Source organism: Pseudopodoces humilis, chromosome 26, assembly GCF_049639895.1.
Source record: "Pseudopodoces humilis isolate 2021_Gansu_Grassland_sample_001 chromosome 26, ASM4963989v1, whole genome shotgun sequence".
Classification (NCBI taxonomy): Eukaryota; Metazoa; Chordata; class Aves; order Passeriformes; family Paridae; genus Pseudopodoces; species Pseudopodoces humilis.
The window spans coordinates 2,866,194-2,890,702 of NC_142225.1; the positions used below are offsets into that span (position 1 = coordinate 2,866,194).

A 24,509-nucleotide genomic window follows, 5' to 3' on the forward strand; every position below is an offset into this window, starting at 1 on the left:
CTTCAGTGCAAGAGGTTTCCAAGTACCAGCAGTGCAGTAAATCTGAAAAATAGAGTTTATTTTTAACCAGTGGTATTGTGACATCTTATCTGGCATAACCAATTACAGCAAAATCCATGGATAGAAACAAAATAGCAGATCTCTGCTTTTGGGTGCAGTGTCCTGCCCAGGCAGCTGAGCACAGCACGGCACTGGCAGCAGGGAGTTTTTGCCCCAGGGGCTCCCTCAGGACAGACTCCAGTGAACCATTCCCACTCACACACACAGACACACCCACACACACAACACCGACACTTTTTAAAAATCTTTAGCAATATTTCCACATGAAATCACACTGTAGCATCTACACATAAAATGGCTGATAAAAATAATCTTGCTGTAGGTTTACATAGTATATCTACATTTTCATTTGAATACCCAGACTGCTGGCCCATCAGAAAAGGGAGGTTTTTTTGTCTTGATTTTGTAGGGCTGTGGAGAGTTTTATCCTAGAGCACAACAGAGCTGCTCTCTTCGTCTCAGCCCAGACCTTTATTGAACATTTGGCCTGAGGAGATCTCTGGGAAGTAGCCTGGGAAGAATCAATGGCTTTGTCATCCACGTCCCATCCCTTTGTGCTGCCTCTTCAAACATGGGACAAAAACACTATAAAAACACTCTGTGCCCCACAGGTAACAAGAATACAAAATACCGCAAAAGCCTTTCTCCTCACATACATGGGTACACTGCCCACACAGGATGCCTGCAACAAATTAAGGTCTAAAAATGTTTCCTCAAACATTTGCCCTCAAACTGGGCTCCTGAGCTCCCCAGCTACAGATGGAGCACACAAACATGTGGAGAAACCTCCCTCCTGTCAGTCTCTAACTCTGGGCACTTCACTCATGCAGAGTCCTGGAAAATACAAAATATTTGAACCATGTTTGTATTCAAACATACTCCCTTGTCAGTTTCCTAGGGCAGAGATCAACCTGCTAAGAAATAGCCAAGAAGCTCTTATGTGAGAGGATAAAAAAACCTTCTAGTAAATGTTAGTTTCATGTATATAAATATTTGTATTTATAGATATAGACAGTGAAAGGGTGATTGGGTGTTTATGCATGCTTATTTCTTTGCTTTGGGTTCCAATACTTCCAAAAAGAAAAATCAGGAAATAAGTTCTGGTACAAGATACCATAGTCATTTCTTTAAGAACATTTTTTACACTTGATCTCACAAGAAACCTTTCAGCCCAAGCTCTCCTCCTCTGCAGAGAGGTGGTCAGAACAAAGAAAAAGGTGCATGTTTCTCTGTTGTTGGACATGACATCCTTCCCTCGTTGAAGCCTCTAGGATGGCAGGTATTTCACAAGGAGCTGCAGCACAGGAGGAAGGATGCTGTGATTTTATGGCACTGCCTGAGGTACTCAGTAAACATTTCACTGTTGACTGAACTGCCCCCAGTGCCATCCCCAAAAAGTAAGGACAAAAATCAAGCAGCTCTACATGCACATACAGCTACAACATGCAAAAACACACCACCTTGTAGGGAACAGAATACACAAACGTGTGGCTAGCAAGAATCTTCCCCAACCTCTGGCTCCTGGGAGATAATGCTGAGAAGCCTCAGAACAAGAGGAGGAAGAAGGGGAAAAACACAGGAATACACAATCCAGGGGTTGAAGCTGTTGCCTCAAAGTTATTTCCCAATTACATTGAGTTCGTGCCTGGCTACCTGGGAGCCTTCACCCTCAAGAACAGTGGGTCAGATTTCTACCCCAGACTTCTTTTCCCCTCCCTGCCCATTCATTTAAGGCACAAACATATTTACAGTTTCAAACAACATCTTTTTGTGTTCCAAGGATCAGACACTGGAAGGCCTCTACACTGCTGTACCAGGAAGATCTGGATGTAAATCAGACACCTGCTATTGAACAAGGACATCCCTCAACCCCATCTTCAGTCCTGAAGAAAAACAAGGAATCTCTAAGCTTATAAACCAACTTTCATTCTTTTTGAGGTTACTGAGTTGTAGGAGAATTGATAAATGGCAAAGATTGCAACCAAACCTTTAACTGTCACCTTCCTACCTCACCCCAGCAGTGCAGACTGGTGGTGGACTGTTACTCTGGAAGAACTAAGTGCAGTCAGAACAGGTCTCCAGAGGCTTGCCCCAGGCTGTACACAGAATACAAGAGCATGCAGCATGTTTACATAGACTCAGCTTCCTTCCCTCCCCCCTCCCTCCCCAGTTCAACACACACAAAACCCCTCCACTAAGGAGAATATTGTTGTGATGAGGCACTTGAATGATAATTGGAGAGTCCCTATGAAAAGGCCTTCCCTTCACAGTGAAGTGGGACAAAGAGAAGAGAGCAGTTTCTCAGGACTCCATCTCCTCTTGGTCAAGCGGCGGTGGCACAAAGCTGATTACTTCATCGTAAGTCAGGCCTGGGGGGAGAAGTGGGACAGAAACTTAGCATCAGGACTGTTATAGCACCACCAGACACCTCTTCATGCAAGAAAACCTGAAACAATCTCCAATATTCTAACACTATTTTAAACAAAAAGTATTGCTTAATTAAGACAAAGAAGAGAAGAACGCTTACACCGCTCTCAGAGACCAACATACACAATAAATGATACTTCCAGGGCATTGAGAGATGTGAGTAGTTTGAACACAAAGATACGTTTGTGTGCTCCTAGTAGTAATTAGTTACCAGGACTATGCTAAATATTGCACAGCATGTGGAAGATTCACTCAGTGGAACAACAGGATCAACAGCATGCCCACGTTTTTATCACTTTCTTCTGTGCCTCTAACCATGGCTTAGTTGAACCTCAGCTCATAAGATGGCGAAAGGACTGAGGGGAGACTCACCAACATCTGAGAGTGGCAGCTCCAATCTCTGCTCTCTGTGAGCAGTGACAGGACACAAGGGAGTGGCTGGAGCGGTAGCAGGTCTGTTTAGGATGGATCTCAGGGAAGTTTCTTCCCCCAGAGGGTGCTGGGCACTGCCCAGGCTCCCCAGGGAATGGGCACAGGCCTGAGGCTGCCAGAGCTCCAGGAGCATTTGGACAATGCTCTCAAGGATGAAGAGGGTGGGATTCTGGGGCTGTGAAGGATCCCTGTGAAGGGCCAGGAGCTGGACTCACGATCCCTGTGGGTCCCTTCCAACCCAGGATATCCCATGATTCTACAAACACAAGAGAGGCTGACTGTCTCTCGCTCCCCTCCCCCAGACTCACTTTTCCATTCTTCAATCTCAAGTTCCCTGCTTTCAAAGGACTGGTCATAGGGGTCTGCCACGGGCTCATCATCGGGGTCATGGTACTGGGCAAAGTAGGCATGGGCCAGCGCCTCTGCAGCCGTGATGCGTTTATCCGTGTCCAGGACCAGCATCTTCTCCAGCAAGTCCACGGCTGCAAGAGCACCAGACAGAGAGGGTTTCTCACATGAGCTGTGTGACTCTATTCTGAAATGTAAAGCTCCTAAAAGCCCAACATAGATGGGGAATCTGTAGTTTCTCAGGACCCACCCATCATCTAGCATTTTCTTCCTCTTACACCCTTGGCCCACACATCCTTCATAAACATAACCCTGTTCTACTCCTGCAGGCAGAACAAAACTTTGGGTATCTCTGTGTCCCAACACATGCTACCTTCAGTTTCAGGAAAATTTAATAAACAAGTCTTACCCAGGGGATTGGCACCAATAAACACGTTTTCAAAGTTCATTTTTGGCATGTAAGACAAAGACTGGATGTAGTTTCTTGCCTGTGGAAATAAATGTTCTGTTGAAGTATCAGACAATCATCCAGCCAGCAAGACCAAGTACTTTTCAACCATCCTGAAGCACTGGTTATTATGGTCTGTCTCCTTGCTTATTCTGACACTTACTAAGCACATCAGCATTATCCTGCCCCAGCTAAGGCACTCATGACAGTAGAGGAAGAGCTGACATTACTTGAGGTAAAGACTAGAAAGCAGAGAGGTGCAGGAAGTGCTGACTCCCTGGTGTCCCAGCAAGGCTGGGTGCAGCCTGCTGTCCTGTGCTGACCTGCACAACACAGCACACAACGCAAAACCAGCTCACAGCTGAGTCTCACACATCTGTGGTTGAGCACGCGCTGTCCAAATCTTCATTTAGTACAAAAATCTCGCAGAAGAGCAGGTAGTTAATTGCCCACCCCATGCCACATGCAAGCATTTAATTCATACTCTGAGTGAAGCCCTGCCCTGCAAACCCCCTTCCTCTGCTCAGATCTCACCTCGTGGCTGGGCATCCTGTTAATGAGATATGCAGGGGGCGTTCCCGTCAGACGCATGATCTGCTGAAGCTGGTTAATATCTTAAGTGCCTCGTCAAGGGCTTTGTTAAAATCAGTGCAAAACCCATTTCAAACAGAAAACAGTCGCATACAAAAGTATCTCTTCTGCAAACCACAAGGCAAAAGCCATACAGGCAGGGTCCACTAATTTGTTCAACTACCTGTGAAATGTTCAGCAATTACACGAGTGCACACTTAAAGCAACGGAGAATCACTGCTCAGTTGGTAACTGCCAGTAGAGAAAGTATTTCTGTCCAAAGGAAGTAGCATTACACTGCAACAAGGTTGTGTTCACATTTCCCAGCAATTTTAAGCCATCAGAGTAGATGTTTCCTTTGGCTAAGGCTACTCCACAACATTTTCTCTGTGCTGTGCAGTTATACACAGCTTCAGGAAAACGAACAAAAATTAAAACAGATACAAAAACTGTACCCTCTGCACTGGTTACCAGCTTTTTTTTCTTGCTGCATAGAAAGTGCTTAAGTTTCTTGTGGTGCAAAGTGAAACTCGCTCACAACTGACACCTTCTGAACAGCTTTCAGTGCCCTTTGAAGTGGGCTAGGTGACAGAAGGCTTTATATGCAAAATTAGCAAAACATTAGCATTGCATAAAACAGAGTTAACAGGTATCAGTGAACAGGGAAAGTGAGAGTAAGTAAAGTAATGCAGCAGAAAACCAGAATTTATTATAGTGACACACACAAAACCCTCAAACACTTCAGAGTTTTGCTTTCTCCATACAATGGAAAAAGAGTAGAAATAGTATTTTACTGCTTTTTTTTTTTTAAACAGACTTGTTTCAGACCTAGATAAAAGCAATTATTATTTTTATTGTGCAATAATGTTTAAAAAAAGACCCACTTCAACTTACACATGCAAATTAATCTTCTGCTTAATTTAGTCACCCTTCCACCCTATGTCTCTTCCTAATCCCCTGTACTTCCAACACCAGAGTAGCCTTAAGGTCAGTTCACAGGGCAACCAAATCAACCTGGGTTATTCAGCTTTAACCTCTCCAAAGATGGAACATCCCAGGGCTTTTTACATTGGTGGGATATTCAGCAAGTTGACCAATTTATCCCAATTTGCATTGCACATCACTTCAGCAGGTGTTATTCAAGGCTAATCTCACATTTGTATTTACAGTCACAGTTACAAGAACATTAAGCTGCAGCACAACATAATCTTCTCACCACTTTCCACAGCTCTGATCCTCTGCTGCACCTCACAAACAGCAGTGACCTCAGTGCTCACTGTGCATTCACCTGCTAATCCCTGGCTCTGATTTATTCACTCCACCTTCAGAACAGGTAGAATTAAAGGCCATTTCACACTGTCTTTGCACAAGTTCTGAAAACAGAGGTCACCTCCCAAAGTGGACTGCAGGAAGCCTTTTTGCTGCTCCCTTGGTAAAAGGCCCCCATACAGCAATATCCCACACAGCCAAGTGCAAAGTCTGCTGTGTGCCCTGGAACAGCTGCTACAGCAAGGCACCCACAAGGCATTTTCTGCTACAAAAACAAAGATATGGCAGCAACACTTCAGAAATTAATCACACTACAGAAGGAACTGTGTGTGTTTAGAGGATAACACACCTGCTCCTATTTAGAAAGATCCCTGGGTATGCAATGTGGAGAAAAAACAACTGAGACAAGCCTCAAGCTCTTAGCTGTGAAAAATACTTCCCCAGTAACATCTGATCATACAATAGATGACAAAGCATAAACCCACAAACTAAGAAAAAAGTCACGAAGCAGTAAAATGAGAATGTGAAAGGATAAAATCATACCATGAGCAGAGATAAGAGGAATAAAGATCAGATACACAAAGCATAAGAACTTAAAGCCATCCAAGAACAAAGAATTACAAAGGAAGAAAAATAACAGAAAATAAATCCCAACACATTCTACAGATAGACTACATGAGAACGACACACAAACTTGGGACTTCTTAAAGGGCAGGTATTACAATCAAAGTGTAAACTCACAGACTCTGAGGAGATTTTCTTCAAAAGCTCAGGCCCTGGGGTTCCAACGAGTCTCAAAATGAGCTTCAACTGATCAATATCTAATGATGGACCATAAAGGAAAATGCTGGGAGAAATCAAAATGAAAAGCGCAACACATCACCCTATTAGGGTTGAAAATTAATTCCTGCCAAGGCCTTGACTGAAAAGCTATTTTACGCAAACCATATTCCTCTTGTTTACAACTAAATATAACTGAGCTCTCTGCATCAGACAGATTGAACATCTTGTCTACAGATACCCCACATGCATTGAATTGGGCACTGCATCCTGAAGTATTTTGGAGCAGAAATCTTTTGCCCCACTGGCAAAGGCTGAATTTCCATGCTCCCTTCACCCCCTCAGGCCCCACACCAAGCTGCAGTTAGCAGGATTAGGTTGCATTAGTGACAGCTGAAGTAAAGCAGAAGGCTGGAAAGGGTAGGCACTCATATTCAGAAGAAAATCAAGGCTTTTTGTGAACACCTTCAAGCTCATTCAGCCACTTGTAAAGCTGGGAAGGTAAGGAAATGACTGGACTCTGCTCATACCCTGCAACATCACCTCACTATGGGCACACCCTGCCCACGGCCAGGGCAGCTGAGCTGCTGCCGCTGGCACAGGGTCCTGTCCTGGCACCTCCTGGAGACCACCAGGGCAGGGGGATCAAAGCACCTGAACATCCCTTCTGCCCTCCAGACCTGCTGAAGCAGCAGGGAGAAACAGAACAGGTGCTCAGGTTTAACACATCTCTGTGGGAAGCTCTCAAGAGGGAACACTGCAGATGGAAAGAATGTTTTACCAGGAACAGAGTTCCCCCCAGGCCACGTGCCAGTCCGAGCTGTCCCCTCCAACAAGGCCTAGGTGACAAAACACACGATTGAGGGGGGAAAAATCCATCAAAGATACTGTTTTATGTCTAAATCTCATGACGCTAAGGAGAAACAAAATATCCTAAAACCATCAATGCAGAATCTCCCTTCTTTCCTGAATTATCCTTCACAGGGATTTCAGACTGTCTGTAATGTTTACATTTGCCTTTAAAATTATACAAAAGTAGTTACATAATTTTTTTAGACAAATCTTGTATTCTGGGATCATTGCCTTCCTGATGGTTGAAGATACAGCTGCAGTTCCTTCTCAAGAGTATCCTTTGAGTACTACAAGAACTTCAAGAACTGTCACCTATTTAAAAAAAACCTAGCGAACAACTCAGAGTTCCTGTAATATGGCAAACTCTGTATGAAGGAAATCACCAATGCTTTGCTCAAACCTTTATCTCTGAGGTAAACTTTGGTCTAAAGTTTTATCTATAAAATTAAAAGCCCTGGAATTAGCACTTTGTCAGAACAGCTGAATTCATTTTTCATTTGTAAAGTTACTTGGCAAACTTCTAGCTACTCAAAACACTCAAAATCTAAGAGTAAACCAAATATCTAGTTGGATTTAGCACAGCTGAATTGCTAACTCTGAACAGTCAATGCTTAAAATGAGATCAGAATATCCACTGCTATAGAATTAGCAAAGGACACTACTAACCACAACTGGCTCATTTAAATCAGATTTTCTTCAAAGCTATTTAAAACAGTCCTTACTTCTTTCACTTATTCTTGTGCAAGCAGGAGTTGAAGTGCAAATTTTAGAGTGCTAACATGCCACAGCTCAGTTTAAATTATTTAAAGGCATTTAAAAGCTTTTGCACTGGTGTGTAAACAATATTGCTGCCCTGTTTGCTAGTGGAATATACTTCTCAGATAAACAAGAAAAAACACAGAATATGGAACTGGCACTGCCAAAACCCAACCTTGCTTCTGGTTTTAGGTCTGCCATCTATAACCTGCTGAACTGCAGCATTCTTTAACTACAGGGCCCATCACATCCCAGAGAAATGAGCCACAAGCAGTTAGACAGGAATGAGATTTAGTAAATACAAAGCAGAAAAAAAACACCACCACATGTGCATGGAGAAGGAAAGCACAGCATGCAAACCCCAAGTGCCAGCTTCAAGAAGGACTGATGAGGGATTCTAAAGTCCAGAAAATAACCTGCTATCACCACCACCAGCAAATCTCACAAGACTGTAAGAGCTTATCCAGGCAAAGCAAAGTTCCAAGTTGTTTTAGCTGCCACCACAAGCAAGAATAAAGTGTATCAGAAGAATATGTAATTTTAGACTGGTTAGTTATTGTGGAAGTTTCATAATACTGAATAAAAATAGTAATAAAAACACTCTTCAGAGTTTAATGGAACGCAGTCAACTTAAAACACACAGAAAAAGCTAAACTAGTACAAGAAAAAAATCGAGATAGTCTTATTTTTACTTTATATTTTTTTATGCAAGTCAAATATTCAAACAATGTCAGCTTTCCTACTTACTTGTATGAATCATTCACATTACAAGAGCTGTAAAAATTTATGTGTTTAACAGAAATTGATCTTGGCATCGGACAGATACAACAATACCAACAAGAAAGCATCAGAGTCCAATGCCTGAAGCACTCTGATTTTCATCATCTCATTTTTTGGTCTCTGACTCATTTCCCACAATCTTGAACCCCTTCTCTACCTCCTGGCAGAGATTTTACCAGTATTAGAAATCCATCTTTCATCCAAATGCTTCACCCATAGATTACAATAGGAATAATTCAATTTCCTTACATTCAGTTGTAAATTAGGAGTACTTCAGCAATCCTGCAGAGCTAAGCCCAAATTAACCACAGGGTTTTTCTCTAAGAGTATCTTAATTCTTGCTTTAAGTCAATGACAGCTGTGTTTAGAATCTCTACAGATTCAGAAATTTAAACTCAATATTCATTTATCAGAGGCACAGTCATCACAGACAGCATTGAAGATCATTATTTCAGAGTCCAACTTTATTACTTACCTGAAAATGAACTTACAGCTTACCTCTACTGCACAGGTGCATCCCAGGGCTGTACAAAGAAATATGTGATGGACTGTAAATAATATCACAGCATTTCTGCCAAATTCTTGGTGAAAGGGACCAACAAAAGATCCATCTGAACAGGGGGATGATCATCCTGAGAAGCCATTACATATTCTGTCACTTTAATTTTGGAAATGTAAGGCTACACAGTCGAGAAAATTTACATCTTGAGACCAAAAAGCAAGAACTACTTCAAATTTTCAGTTGTCAAACAGGAGCAGTTTCCAGCAACACAAAATCACATTGCCTCCAACTGCACAGGGAATTTTCTAGAACTGCACTGGATTTGGATATACAACATCCATGGCTACTGGACACAAGGCAAACATACCTTAAATTATTCATGTTTATATTAATTCTAAAGTAAGTCAGCAATTGTACAGAGACACTACAGGAGGAACAAGGGCCTCTGCAAATCTGTGGGTACAATGAAATTATTAAGAGCCCAGAACTACCCAACAGGATATAAACCTGGAAAACCCCTTCAACTCTCTCCGAAAATAATGCATATATGAAGATTTCAAAAAGCCTTCCAAGACAGGAAGAAACTATAACTGTTGTCTTAATTCTGCTTGCTGTCTTCAGATGTCAGCAGACTGGAGTGAAAGCTGCCAGCCTGGGTCCCCTTCCAATCCTTGGGTAAGTGTTCCATGCACAAGCAAGATTCAGAACCAACCCTGTTCCCCTTTTAGTTTTAACCTTTTGATCAAAAAGCACAAACATAAATTGGGGAACCACACAGAAGAACTGGAAGAATTACAGTACTACAAAGTTTTGTCAAAGATAGGAAAGGATTTAGTCTGTTTTTCTTAAATCTGAGAAACTCAGAACAGAAAGAGCATTTAATTAAAAAGCATTACTGCAATTTGCAAAAGAAATTGAACATTTAAAGTAAATTATCACAAGCATCTGCTAGGAGACATAAATTAGCGAAGTACCTTACTATGATAAAGCAAACAAATTAGACCCTAGAAGTAAACTTCATTTTGCATTGCAGATAACAGTGGCTTTAATTTAGAGCTAAGAACAGAGCTGGAGAAAAAAATTCTCAGACTTGGAAGAATCACCATTTTGTTCAATTCATAAAAAACACAAAATAAATCAAAATCATACAGCATTTCACATACATTGCAAATCCTATTACAAATAATTTAGTTGCAATCATCAATTTCTTTAAAATCTGAAGTGTCACTGTTGCTAGGGTCAAATAATGGCAACAGCTTAAAGACTTTTGCTTTGTTTGAATGAACAATTCTTGGTATCTCAGTTTTTCTTAAAAGAAACAAACAAAAAAATATCTGTCCAAACCAACCTACACATGGTGAATCAACAGATAAAAATATACCAGCTTTTGTTTAATTCAGTTTCTGTCTCTGACAACAGAAAAATAAAGCAGAGATGACTACACAGTACAGTACAAATACAACAAATTTAGAGAGAAATTATGAGACGGAGTCAAGCAAAAAAAGAGGAGAGGATAAAGTCAAAGAACATGAAAAAGGGAGGTGACACTGTGAAAGCTGGAATGAAAGCTTCTCCTCAGGAGGGAGTTTTGGAACCCAGATGCTTTCTGAAGGTAAATTAAACAGAAGGCAGCAATTCCAACACCATTTTTTTTTATTTTTCATCAAGTACTAACATACTTGAATTAACTGATATAAATACTAACAAACTAACAAAAGTTATTAAAATGAACAAACTGTCGTTGAAATAATAAACTTTGGTAGAAGGTGGGCAACGTAATTTTCTCTGGCAAATGAAAGCCCAATTTCTAGGCAAAGAAAAATCTTGCCAGTAGTAAATTACATCCCAATCTTGTGTGGTTGAACAAAAATTTTAAGTGCAACAATTTGCATCAAGTCTCACTTCCAGTTTTCTGGGGAAAATATGACCAAATCTCACAAAGTCCTCTCAAATTTGCCCAAGTGTCTTACTTTGATGAGGCAAAACAAAAATATTTTGGAAAGGTCATATTCAAGGTTGATTTTTCACATCAGTACAAGCACACTGTGAAAGAAAGTTCACAGTCTGTTTCCAGTCAAGCATGGAAATGGAACCTAAACATTTCAGAGCAACTTTAGTGAGAACCTTGGCACTAAAGAATCTGCAAACCCACAGCTTTCAACACCAGGATACCTCCAGGATAAAAGGAAGAGAGGCCAGAAGGGAATCACATTTGCAAGAAACCTGAAGCATGAGAGGATTCTTGGCAGACATCCATGCAAGTATTATCTAGAAACTCAACTAATAAATTTAAATAAACTTAAAGGAAAGTAATAGAAACATTATGTAAATCTACTGATGACAACAGACAATAAAGAGGAACAGATGTGCAGCAAAATCAAGTGCTCACCTTCTTGTACTGTGAGTAAAAGAAGCCATTAATTTAAAAACAAATTAACGAAAGTCCATAACTAAATCCAGAATTTATTTTCTTGTCAATTATGTGAAAATGAAGATCTAATTTCAATTTTAAAAAATAAGTTACTTCTAAAGGATACGGTCTGTGCCAGGGAACAACGTTCTTCCAGTCAACAGTTCAGCCATAATGCAACCCACTGACCAAATATCAACTGAACAAAATAAAACAGAAAACAGAACATGATGCATAAAAATACAGTCTCAGCAGAATCACCCCATCCAACCAGTGCAAACAACTCTGTTCTTACAGTGTCTCATGGCACTGAGGCAATCTGAAATACATTGCAAGCTAACTGATACTATTCTGTGTCATCTAAAACTTGTACAAATAAGAGAATTCAAGATCAGGCAACTCCTCCTTCCAGACTATAACCTGACCTGAACACCGAAGAGCTGGGGAGGAATCTAAACCATCAGAAGAAGAAACCTGTGCAAGAGGACTCTGAGGAATGGATTTGCATGTGGCCTTACATAAATGCTACCCAAACAACCACCAACTATTTCACTGAAGATACAAGACAAGCCCATACAGGTGCAAGAGGGGGGAAAGAAACCCTGTAAGGTACTGATATATGAAATTGGGGTAGCACATAATTTTCTTTGGTGCTCTCCTGTACAAGAACTATTCTCAGACTTTGATTTTCTTCTCTGCACTTGATCTGCAAGTATTGCTGGAGAGAAGATACTGGAAACTGTGAGGAAGATAAACCCGTGAAGAAGTGGAGAGAGGAGAGAAAAGGATGGGGAGATTTATCCACTTTTTATCATTTCTTCACACTACAGCTCCAGACATTCTCCTCAACCAGACACATTCCACGGACTTATTTTAAAAAACACTCTGCCAGGAAAAGCAAGGGGTAAGTGCCGACAATATTTTGCTGACTGCAGTTTCAAAGGCTCAAATATAAAGAAGCCTGGTGAATGCTATTACAATGTTTCTTAACTTCATCTGACAGACTGTGGCTCAAATACCAGCTCTGAAGCACAATTACCAAGAGTGTCAACGTATGCAATCAAATGAAGCGGGAGCACGTACAAGGACAACCTCTTTTTTTCCTCCCCCTCACAATTCAGAAGCTTGACAAAACAGAGAATTCTTGTGCTAAAGGCATTACCTGTCTGGTTGTAGTGCATCCAGTTCAGCATGATCTCAGGAGCCCTATACCACCGGGTGGCCACGTACCCAGTCATCTCATCATCCGTGTGCCGGGCCAGCCCGAAATCCAGGATCTACAATCACAAAACACCAACCACTGCAGGGCAACAGTGCAAACTACCCAGCACAAACAACCAGACAATCACTGAACTGGGGACAGGAGGGGTGGGAGAGCTGCAAAAACAGATTATGAAACCAAATTTCATAACCTGTGAAAAGACACTAGGCTAGAACTGCGTAGGACTTGACAATCAGAATTATATCTGGGTATCTTGTCTCCAAAACAAGTAAACACAAACTAAAGCTGTTAACTCTGCACTTTCATGATGATTCACTAAAAACACAGGACCAGATACAAAAACCACTTCCTTATAACTCTACCACTGGGAAGCACATTATTCTTTTTCTATGAAAGTATTTTCAAAAGGAATTGTTTTGACACTTCAGTTGCAAGGGACATTCACATGGCACTCACTCAATTCTCAGTCAGACAAACCAGATTTTTTAATTACATTACCTTTAGCTCACAGTCTTCATTAACAGCTAGGTTACTAGGTTTTAAATCCTAAAAAATTAAACATCAGCATTAACAGCGGAATATGTGTTGTTTCACAAATCTGAAGTAGATAAAATTTTAAATGGAGATAAAAATACAGATTCTAACTGAGTGCAAATACTAACTTTGGATAAATTACTTCATCACAGAGTCAGAAATCTCTCCTGTGGTTCTCAGAGATGTCACATATAACCAAAAATGCATAAAAGCAACACCGGTGCTGCATATTTGTATTTAAGAGAAAAGCGAATTCACAAAAGAAAATTATGGATCTTGACAACCACTTTCCCTGGTCAATCTTTTTACTACTAAACCAAAATAATTCTCAGAAAATTTTCTCTTGTTTCTCTTAGTGCTACATTGTAAAAGTCTATGCTTAATTTTTTAAAGATATTGTTTCACTACCGGAAACAATCTTAGAATGAATACTCACCCTGTGTATTATGTCAGCTGAATGGATGTACTGTAAAATAAGATGACAAAATTTATGTAACAGTCCAAGCAGCCACCTCCTCATCTCTTCCCTAGAAAATACTGCCCTACCCCAGCCCACACAATTCAGATGCTCCAGACTGTCTGCAGAAGGAGCCAGCTGTGTGTCTGTGGGTTGCACCAGGTGGGTGTTCCAGTTTGCCTCTCCTTAGGAACACCCAGGAGTGCTGCCACCTGAGTGGAACAACACAAGTAAACAAAACTGAAGAAATGGAAAATTCATAGCCAGAGCAGACCAGAGAGCATCACAGTTCATAATTTTTCAGGCTCTGCCCATAGGAACACATAAAAATTATAGATAACCTTACTGATGCAGAGCTCCAGAGAGGCAGAAGTGAAAGAACAATAATAAAATATTATTATACAATACTTTAGGGAAATTACAGAAGCCTCCCTATGCACTCAACTGAATCTCTGAGGATGTAACATTCACCAGGAACTTCCATGGTGAGCTGTGCTCATTTGGGGAGGACAGGAGCACTCACCTTCAGGCCCCGAAGAATCTGGTAAATGAGAAACTGCACGTGGTCATCAGTGAGCTTCTGGCATTTCACAATGTTGTTCAGGTCTGCTCCCATGAGATGTGTCACCAAGTACCTGTGAACAAAAGCAAACACGTGGGCCATGAAGCAATCTCTTGAATAGGATTAGGATAAAAATTCCCTATAAATCTCCAGCGGCAGAGCTGACTGTCCCAAAGCACGTTGTTCAATGAAACACAGATCATGACACCTTAAATAATGTAGCAAATTAGTACAATGATTCCAACAGCACTGAGCAGCAAACCACAGCAAGTGAACAATTCTGATGAGTCCAACAGCTTAGGAGCTACTATAACTTTGTGCTGGAATTCAGAATTACTTGTGAGTGATGGCAGACAAATTAAAGAGACAAATATTTCTGTCATAACCTGGGAGGCATAAGGATATACAAAAGACACTTTGTTGCAATCTTCAGAGAAGTTACCTACACATCATTGAATTCTTCTAGTGATTTGGCAGGGGTGAACACGTCCAACAAGCCAATCACCTAAAAAGAAAACAGTGAAGAGAAAAGCTGTGAAATATATTTATAGCATACCATGATACAGTTACTAAGATCCTTTGTGACACTGAAGTATTTATTCCAGTAGATGTCTAATTTCCATCTATTCAGTGTTGTGCTTTATGCAAGCTAACGAGGTCTCCTGGAACTTAAAAACCTGATGCAGACACACCTGAGAGCTCTGCAGCTCCATTTACTTGCTCAAGTCTTCATGAACTAGATACAGGATACAAAAAACCACCTTATGTCCAAGCCCCTCAAACCACCACACCTTCCACATTCACATGTTCTGTGCCACATAAAGCCAAATGTTTTTATTCAAAATTGAGATCTGAATAGTCAAGACAGTAGAAACTAATATGCCTGCCTGAATCAGCTCTGATCATCTCTGCATCCGCAGGATTTTTAAATCACAACCTAGACAAACTTTCCACAGATAAATGAAGGTATGATGAACTGATAATATATATATATATACACACATATATATCTGTAAAAATGACTTAACTTCCTTTTATTCCTTACTCTTAAAGATACACAGGCTCTTTGCAATACCAATCAAAAAATATTAATGAATCTCAGTTGTAGTCACAAACTTATTTTAATTGCTTATCCTTATAAGCTTTTCTTTGGTGTGTCAAAAGATAAATCAAAGCTTTCCTGTTTGAAGAATATCTCAGATATGAGAAAAGGTCCAGAAAGAAACTCTTGAGTACTACTGGGGTTTTTTACAGGGGCATGTTATGCTAGGACAAGGGGCGATTGCTTTCCACTGAAAAAGGGTAGATTTACATCATATATTAAAGAAGAAATTCTCCCCTTCGAGGATAGGGAGGCCCTGGAATGGATTCCCAGAACAGCTGTGGCTGCACCATCCCTGGAAGTGTCCAAGGCCAGGTTGGATGGGACTGGGAGCAACCTGGTCCAGTGGAAGGTATCCCTGCCATGGCAGGAGGTAGAACTGGATGGTCTTAAGGACCCTTCCAACCCACAGCATTTGATATTTCTATGGATATTAAGCAGGATCAGAAGTTACCTCTACTGCTGAGACAATGGTATCCCACAGGAAGAAATACTGACAGTAATACAAACATGCATCACAAGTTCCAGAGATGTGAGCCACACTAAAAACATCAAGATGATTTATGGGATACCAGCTGCTGACTGCAGTGGTCAGGAACCACACCACACAACCATTTCTGCCACAGCATGAAGTTCTGAACAAATCAGCCCAGGAGATCCTTACAATCAGACTGTCCTTGGCTTTTTTGTGCTAGGTAACCATCCTGGCTTTGCTCAGCTCATGTCCAAACAGTATTTCCCTTCGGCCAAGACAAAGTTTGCTGGGACAAAAGAAACCAAGAGCCTTCCTTTCTTCTTCATGTTCTGACAGCTCTACCAAGATCTGGTTATGAGAATTTTTGCTCCATTGCACACAGAATTTGCTCTAAACACCATGCAGTATAAATACATTGGCATGCTGATGTCACACACAGAGGAAATTGGTCAGGCAATTGTCATCTATACCAAATAGAAGCTTTATCAAAAAATAGTTCAATATAACATTTGCCACATTCTGGTTTGCTTCCTTGTTGATGATTTAAGTGGATGGCTCGTATGAACAGCCATCTAATTTCCACCCCTTCATCACCACCCCTTTTTTCCTCCCTATTTTACCCACAGGAATCTAATGAATGTCTGCTTCATAACTTTCTGACACAGGCAAGCCAAAAAAAAAAAAATAAAAACCCACCAGAAGACACTAAAATCCAATAATTTTTCTTTAAATAAATGCTTAACATAACAAAAACTGCAGTTTACTACAACAAGTAACCACGATTATGTGTTCCAAGTCCTTATGAACTTGCTAAATAGTGATTTTGAGACTATTCTAGAAAATATTATGATTTTAATACAAAATTGGTTGCTGTGGGGTTTTTTGGGGCTGGTTTTGTTACTCTGCATGATATGCTACAGCTCTAATACTTTGGACTACTGCAAGCTTTGCATTTAGCACTAGGACAAAAAATATATCCAGCAAGATATTTAAAAGCAATCTTGATGGATGCTCAGTCCAACTTCAGAAAAGCATTTCATACCCTCTTCCACCACTCACATTTTCGTGTTTCATGTGCTTGAGCAGCCGCAGTTCCCGGTAGGTCCTCTTGGCGTGGATGATGGACTGGAAAGGCCGGGACAGCTTCTTCACCGCCACACGTAAGCCAGTTTTTGTGTCAAAGGCAGAACTGCAACAGAGAGTATTCAAATCATCAAAATTAACCTTATATGAATGCCTTCAAATCCACACTTATTCTAGACAGAATTATCTAGACGCTGAGTTACAAGCAACACCATTTCTCCAATGAAAATGATTTCCAGGTTTCCTGGTCCATAACCTGCATACCACCCAGAATCCCCACATATTTACACAACTGTTGGTTTTTGCAAAAAAATGTTTAAAAGATGAGTCTTGTCCACAAAGTAAAGGGAAATCTTGTAGAAAAAAGAGAAAGGTTTATGACTTTGCTGTCTGAAGTGCTCTTAAACATAATTATGCACTAAAACTCTGGAGAGAAGAGTACTTGTAAATACTACCACTATTCCTAAACATACTTTCAAACAGCACACTTGATCACAAAATACTATGCTCAAAATACTATTTTCATGGTTTAAATCCATACAAAATTCCAGGACCTGTGCTTAATAAAATCAGTTATGACTGTTGTCAATCGTAACTGAAGCTGAAATTAAATTTCTTTGGTAAATCTCATCCAATCACCAAGTTCTGTTATACAAAAGTGCATATAAATAAACGATACATAGCTGTACATTACCAAATCTTATCCCTTTAGCAGAAACCTTGTACATACAAATAATATTTTTTCTCTGGTCTGTTCAAAAGGAAGAAGGAGGAGAAATAGAGGATGTGAAATCAACACTTGAACCAAGACAACAAATATGGGGAAAGTATGGAATGCAAGGAGTCATACAAGGACAATACTGGTTGATTTTCCTGCTATATTTATGGTTCAGGTGAACTCCTGATTCCATTTAAAAGAGAGTATGCACTAGTTGATAAACATCAGGCAAAAAGGAATGCTACATATTTATAAAGGTAAAGTGTGAAATATAAAGCTTAACTAACGAAGCTCAAAACCAATCACAAAAGCAGTCCTAGAATAAACCCACAATTGCATATGCAAACCACAACGCCCACCCCACCAAGGGAGCTATTTGATATAAATGAAGATGTCATTTACTTTTAAAGCAACCACCAAGAATTAACCTCCAGACTCTATCTCAAATTTGCCTCAAATTTTACCAATTCCAAGGAATTTGGTAAGTGAAGTTTATGAGAAATAGCAAACACAACACGAGCACCATTTTATGAGCAGTGACCCTTCCCCCAGGCCCTGGCAGGGAATGGAAAAACCCTCTGTGCACAGTGGAAGAAGAGCATCTCCCTTTCTATAAAGGGCATCCTCAGAGTGGAAAGAGCTCTCTGGAAAACACACAGGAGTACACCAGGTCACAGAAGCAGCAGCCTGCCAGAGCTGAATTACTCAAGCTACATCACACTGGGTCAAAAAACACTCATTAGCAACTTCCACATGCATCCTTTACACCTCAGCCTGGCAGACAAAAGAAGACACTGAGCACACATTTTTTAATGTTGATTTCAAATTCTCAAGTTTTCATATATTACTAGAAAAAAAAATCAGTATTTAAGCAGCAACACTTCATGAAATTCTGAATTCAATTTTTTTTTCAGCCTCAGGTAAAATTCACCATTTTGTAATACACAAATATCCCAAGTTCAGCCTGAAATTACATGCCAGCATTTTAATGATACATAAGGTGTTTTCTAGAACTTAGAGCAAAAATAAGAGTAGTTATCATCATTCAGCACATGCATTTATAAATTAGTCATGGATCTTCACCAGTTTCCAAACATTTTAGGTACAAAATGCAGCAAATACCAGTAACTCTTTCATCTTGCAAAGAAGGGGATCCCCTGCATCTCAAACCTCCACAACTCCAGAGTCAAGTTTCTCTTTTGGTTTCCAAGATTTTGAGATTTCAGAGCCACCAGACATATGATAAGCTATTTCAGGATTCAGATGAAATTCAATTTCACTTTCTGTTTTTAAATTACATCTTTTGGGGTCATATCAAGTCACTGTACTGTTGTAGTAGCTGTACAACCTCCAAGGGAATTGCAGTCAGCAGTACTGGTTAAACAGCACAATGCACAAGCCCAGGAAAGAAAATTCTTTAAAACTGCACATTCACAATCTAGACTTAAGGTCAGAACACAAAGTTTGGTCATATTTGAGGCCTAAAGACTATTTCCCCACAGATAAAATCATGCTGAGTAATCTTCCACCAATACAGATAACTGGCTAATGGTTCCTGCAGAACTACAGAACAGCTGTCAGCTGGAGAACATTTTAAAGGACACTAAGCTGCCTTTCATCACAGACTTAAAACAGCTGCATTACACTGATCATATTTCAGCTAAAGAAGCCCAATTAGGAAAAAATTGCACGATCCACAGTTTTAAATCCATTTTAAAACAGGATCAGCACAAATTTAGAATTTATCACACTATTTTAAACCTCATACATAGTACTGTGCTATAGCAAACGAAATGCATCCACCTCACCCTAAGCAAGCTAAAATTACAATTCTGATCTAACCTGAATTGAATCCAGAACACAGGAGCTAGAAGAAAAGAATTATTTTAGAGAACCTATCCACTGACAGTAACAATTGAAGCAGTCTGAGGAACTAAAGTATGCACTAGGTTACTTATGAGCACAATTTATTTAATATTAGATAATCAGAATGTTAATTTTTCTGCAAAGGCTGTTTTGCTAAATATATGCTGCTCATTGCTAGTGCCTCTGCAAATACCCAAGCTGAATCTCCTTAGCACTAGCTCTGAAGTTAATTTATGCGCTCCTAAGCAGACAGAAAAACAGTTAGTACCTGATAGATTATTACTGACTGCAGTCACTTCTGTACTTGCACTTCAGTCATTACCTCCCAAAAACACTACAAAAGTTGCAAATATCATTCTCCTGTGCTAGATTAGCTTCTGCTTCAAAGAAAGCTGCAATAAAAATCTCACTGTAGGACAGATGTGCTCTCACTAATTTCCCTTCTTAATATACCAAGTTCCCCTACAGTTCAAACTTCTTGCCAGCACTTCGAGAGCTCTGCTCACAGCTTTTCTGTACCTGCCCTTCTCCTACTCAACTTCCCCTTCCTCACACATTTTCTGCCAATCCTTCCTGTGTGGCTGCTTCATCCCACTCGGTTTTACAGTTCTGTTCCTATCACTCCTCACAGATCTACCACACCTTGCTGGAGGAGCAGGCACCTGTCCCTCCAAGCACACACAGGATCTGGAGGCACTTGCACCCTTTGATAAGGGATTAGAAAAGAATCTATAGAGGAACTGTTTTTACAAAGGTGATGTTTAGGTTTATTTCATTTCCTCTGAAGCCTAATGTTTTAAAATTTCTTAAATCTATAATGTTTCTCTGTATCCAAGAAATTCAGACTCGGTGTTAGTACAACCGTGGGTTGAAATGGGAAAAAAATCACAGGTTTTGAAGGGCTGTATCACCTGACAGTCTATAAAAAAAAAAAGCTAAAAAAAAATCTTATGCAAGATTTTGAGGAAGAGTAAATCTTGGCTGTTCAATCTTTTCCAAATTAATTAAGGCAACACAGATAGCTTGCAAAGCAATTAAACCAAGCCCCTTATTTTACAAAGGCATCAATACAACAAAGAACACCTGCAAAAATATAACAATTAAGTAAACTAAGAGTATACAGAATGTGCTTCACAGCCTTTTAGAAATTGATGGCAAAAATTGTGAAAACACCATTTTGCTTAGCTCAGAGCTGGCTGAATTGATGCCAGGAGCCAAGACTTCCCTCCAGCACATGCAAGAAATGAAGCAATCCTCCAAGTGAAGTGTGAGTCATCAATCAATCCCATCTCTGTTCAGCAACTTCCCACTGCAAGTTGTTGTATTGTCTAGGCCCCTCGCTTCCTTATGTGAAATATTACAAAATGCATCTATCAGGAACCTTTTTTTTTTCAATTCAGGCCCGGTTACAAAAGCATGCAAAAGACTGTGTTGTATAAATACACAAAATGTTGCAAGAATGAACGAAACAGCATTTCATACAACAGATGCCACGACAATTGTTACATGACTTAGGAAGAATCAATCTGAGGATATGTGTAGATATTTCTCAAAGTTTTGGAATCGAATCCCTGTTTGTACCTCCAACACTTGCAGTTTTTAAAAAATGGATCCTGAAAAATACCTGACCTGGCCATTTGAACCTCATTCTTCTGACACTGCACATCACCCTTCAGAAAACACTGCAATATTTGCTCTCACTTCAGGCACATGTCTCAGGTGTCTCAGGCTGCCTGCAGAAAATGCCTCTCCCCCCACCCACCGACTCCACAATAGTCAGGTTTGTGTGTTAGGGAGTTCCAAGGCATACTAACAGCACATTCAAAGCAGCCTACAACGGCTCCATAGTCTAAGTGACTCATCTGGCAGCCTAATGCTTTCTTTTTTATTAATTTTCCCCTCCAGTTTCTGCAGATTCCTCATTTTCAAATGCCTCGTTTTGTCAATTTAAACAACAGAGCATTGATTACATTTGAATATAATAATACAATCATGAACATACATGAAAACATATTTACCATTTTAAGGATTGTTAAAACACCACTATGTACTATCCCAACAGGGATACACCAAAGTCCAAATGAAACTAGGTAGCTTTTTACCGGAGAGAAGAAAAACAACTCTAAAGAGACAGAGAACAGAACAAGTCCTTGCAGGAATACCCTAAATAATATGCATCACCACTTGTAGCTTAATAAACTCCCATAAATATTCAAAGGTTTTTGTTGTTTTCTTGAATTTTTCAATTTTGACATACTTTCCATATCACTATATCTTTTCTGAAAACTATTTTTAGAAGAACATACAGGAAGCCATTAACATGGACTGTAAAAAGACTCTGTGCCACATGTCTGAAATTGCTTCCAATAAAAAACTGTCTCACTTGGTCTGAACAAAGTTGCACGATCTTTGAAAGTTTTGACACAGCAAAACAGGAAATTCACGATGCAAACTCTTTAGTTACTGGTTGAAAACAAACTTTGCAAGTATTACATGTACAATGGAGATTGTATGGAAGGGGAAAAGAAAATAGGAGTGAGGTATATCATGTCAGATCAACCTTAAAAAATACAAAGGACAAGGCACTGAGCAAATTAATTTCCCATTACATTTCAGGAGCAGCATAACTCTGTGACACTTAAACGGGTATTTATCAGCTGTGTCAACAAGGTCCTTCTTTCACCAAAAGAAACCTGTCTATTCCCTTCCAATCAAAATAATTCTATAATTGTATTTAAAAAAAACAAACAAAAACACACCTCGGCAAGTATACTGGTTATTCTTGCTACAAAATTGACCAGCCTGGTTTACTTTTATGAAATGCAAGCCTCTGCACACTTCAATCACAGCATTTTAAAAAATGTATATTATTTAAGCTCAACTTACCAACAATTTTATAACAGGTAAAGAACAGCTGAACAGTTAATTAAAACTGTAGCACATGCAAAGCAACTTATTTTCTTTACTAGCAGAATGCAGCATGTGTCCCTCCTTATAATAAAACTGATATCCATAATGTAAATTTGCATACTATGTTAATAAAAACATAGGCATGCCTGCTCGAATACAACAGCAAAGCAGCTTTGTAATTATGCACTCATATTTCAAAATTCTGCTCACACTTTGACAGAACCAAGGAACACAGAATAAAAACCAGAATGCTCATGTAGAGGATGAACACTTTACTAAATGACTGCTAAAGTCTAGAATCAAACTGATTCAAACACTACCTTGTCTTTAAGCTTAAGCAAAGTATGCAGCTCCATTTATGTTTAATGATCCACCGCACCTCAGCGGAGAAGCTACAAATTAAGGATGCATTGTATCTCACACATGTAGCCTGGTTTGTTCCTATTAGGTAAGCATTAAAAACCAAACTCTTCAAGCTCCCTGTATTTCTGAAGGTCTCACACCAGGACTTTACTCTCCCAGGGAGCACATACTGCAGTAATTCTGTAGCAATAAAACGAATCTTCCTGTGTTCATCTACTACTGCCAAGAAAACATCGGTGCTTGTAAATCCACAACAACAAGTCAGGGATACAAAAACAGTCCTCACAGCATTCTCTCTACTTCTTGTCTATCAACAAATTCTAGATAAAAATACAATTGCCTCAAATATAATCTATCCTTTAGGTCCAGAAAGAATCTGGGACAAGAGCTGCCAAGCCCTCAGCTCTGCAAAGACAGCTATGGGGGGCTTACAAGGCTCCATCCCTCTGCACTCCCCACCTACTGACTGCAAAAAGTCGCACTGAAATATGTCCATATGAGATCATTCGGGGCCGAGGGAGGGGGGGGAGGGGGGGCCGGGAACAAATTATTATCTTCCCCTGCAAAATGTTTCAGAGCCACCTGCCATGTGGTGCAATCCCCGACCGCATTCCAGAGACGAGACTGCGGCTTCCCGGCAGCACCGCGCGTAAACCCGGGAGGAAAAACGTCTCTCGCAGGAGGCTGGTGAAGAGCTGGGGGACAGGAGCCTCTAGGGGACAGACACGCCCCGCTCGTCGCGGTGCCCACCCCGCACTGGTCCCGCCGCGGGTCCCTGAAGGGCAGAGGGGGCCGCGGGGCGGGGCGGCAACCTAACGCGACCTCCTCCGCACAGCCCCGTCCCCTCCCAGCACTCACCAGACGGAGCCATAGGCCCCGGAGCCGACCGGGGAGAGGTTCTGGTAGCGCTCGGGCACCTCCCACACCGTCTTGTTTAGCTCCTGCCGGTAGAACTTGGGCCGCTCCTGAGACATCTCGCTGCGGAGCCCACCCCGCCCGGCCCGGCGGGAGGGGGAGGCTCTGGCCGCGGCTGCAACAGCACCACCGCCGCCGCCACTACCTCCTTCTTCTTCTCGTCCTGCAGCAGCAGCAGCAGCAGTGACTTCTTCCTTCCTTCTTTCGCTCCCTCCCCTCAGCGCTCCCGGGCGGGGGCAGCCCAGCAGCAGCGACGCCCCCGCTGCCACCGCTGGCCTCTCGCGCCCCGCCCCGCGCCCCCGCTGCCCCCTCCCACAGGCACGGGGGGCGAGGCCGAGCGCGCTCCGTCACCGCCTTCCCCCGCCGCTCTCCCTCCCCGGGCTGTGCCACGAGGGGCGGGATGGCCGCATGAGGCGCGGCTGGCGGTCCTGCGGGCAGCGGCGAGCGAGGAGGGGGCGCCGGCGTGCGGGGCGGGGACACGCTCTCGCCGCAGGTGGGACGGCGCAGGCGACACCGCAGCCGCAGCCTCCACCCCTCACGCCCCACCCCTCATGGCACAGCCCGGGCGGCGGGCGCGAGCTCCGGCTCCGTACACCCCGCACAGCCCTGGCCGCTAACCGCGGGCACCGGCCTCGCTGTCCCCGCACAGTCCGAGCGCAGAGCCCGCT

At 41.4% G+C, this 24,509-nt stretch overlaps 1 protein-coding gene across 2 annotated transcripts; it reads right to left on the reverse strand.

Annotated features, from left to right (window-relative positions):
- Positions 1 to 37: 37 nt before the first annotated feature.
- Positions 38 to 24,319, reverse strand: MAPK14 (mitogen-activated protein kinase 14). 2 transcript variants are annotated; one of them, XM_005534112.3, is made up of 12 exons: positions 23,785 to 24,319; positions 17,046 to 17,175; positions 14,856 to 14,914; positions 14,371 to 14,482; positions 13,827 to 13,856; positions 13,355 to 13,402; positions 12,797 to 12,911; positions 11,762 to 11,833; positions 4,250 to 4,329; positions 3,677 to 3,755; positions 3,228 to 3,401; positions 38 to 2,429 (listed from the first exon to the last, which is right to left on the reverse strand). In XM_005534112.3, exons 1-12 carry the CDS (start codon positions 23,898 to 23,900, stop codon positions 2,362 to 2,364), a joined length of 1,083 nt encoding a protein of 360 aa, XP_005534169.1. In that variant the 5' UTR covers positions 23,901 to 24,319; the 3' UTR covers positions 38 to 2,361. The 2 variants fall into 2 exon arrangements, with proteins under 2 accessions (XP_005534169.1, XP_005534168.1); XM_005534111.3 differs by lacking the exon at positions 4,250 to 4,329 and adding an exon at positions 6,296 to 6,375 and having other exon boundaries at positions 23,785 to 24,317.
- Between the last annotated feature and the right edge of the window lie 190 nt (positions 24,320 to 24,509).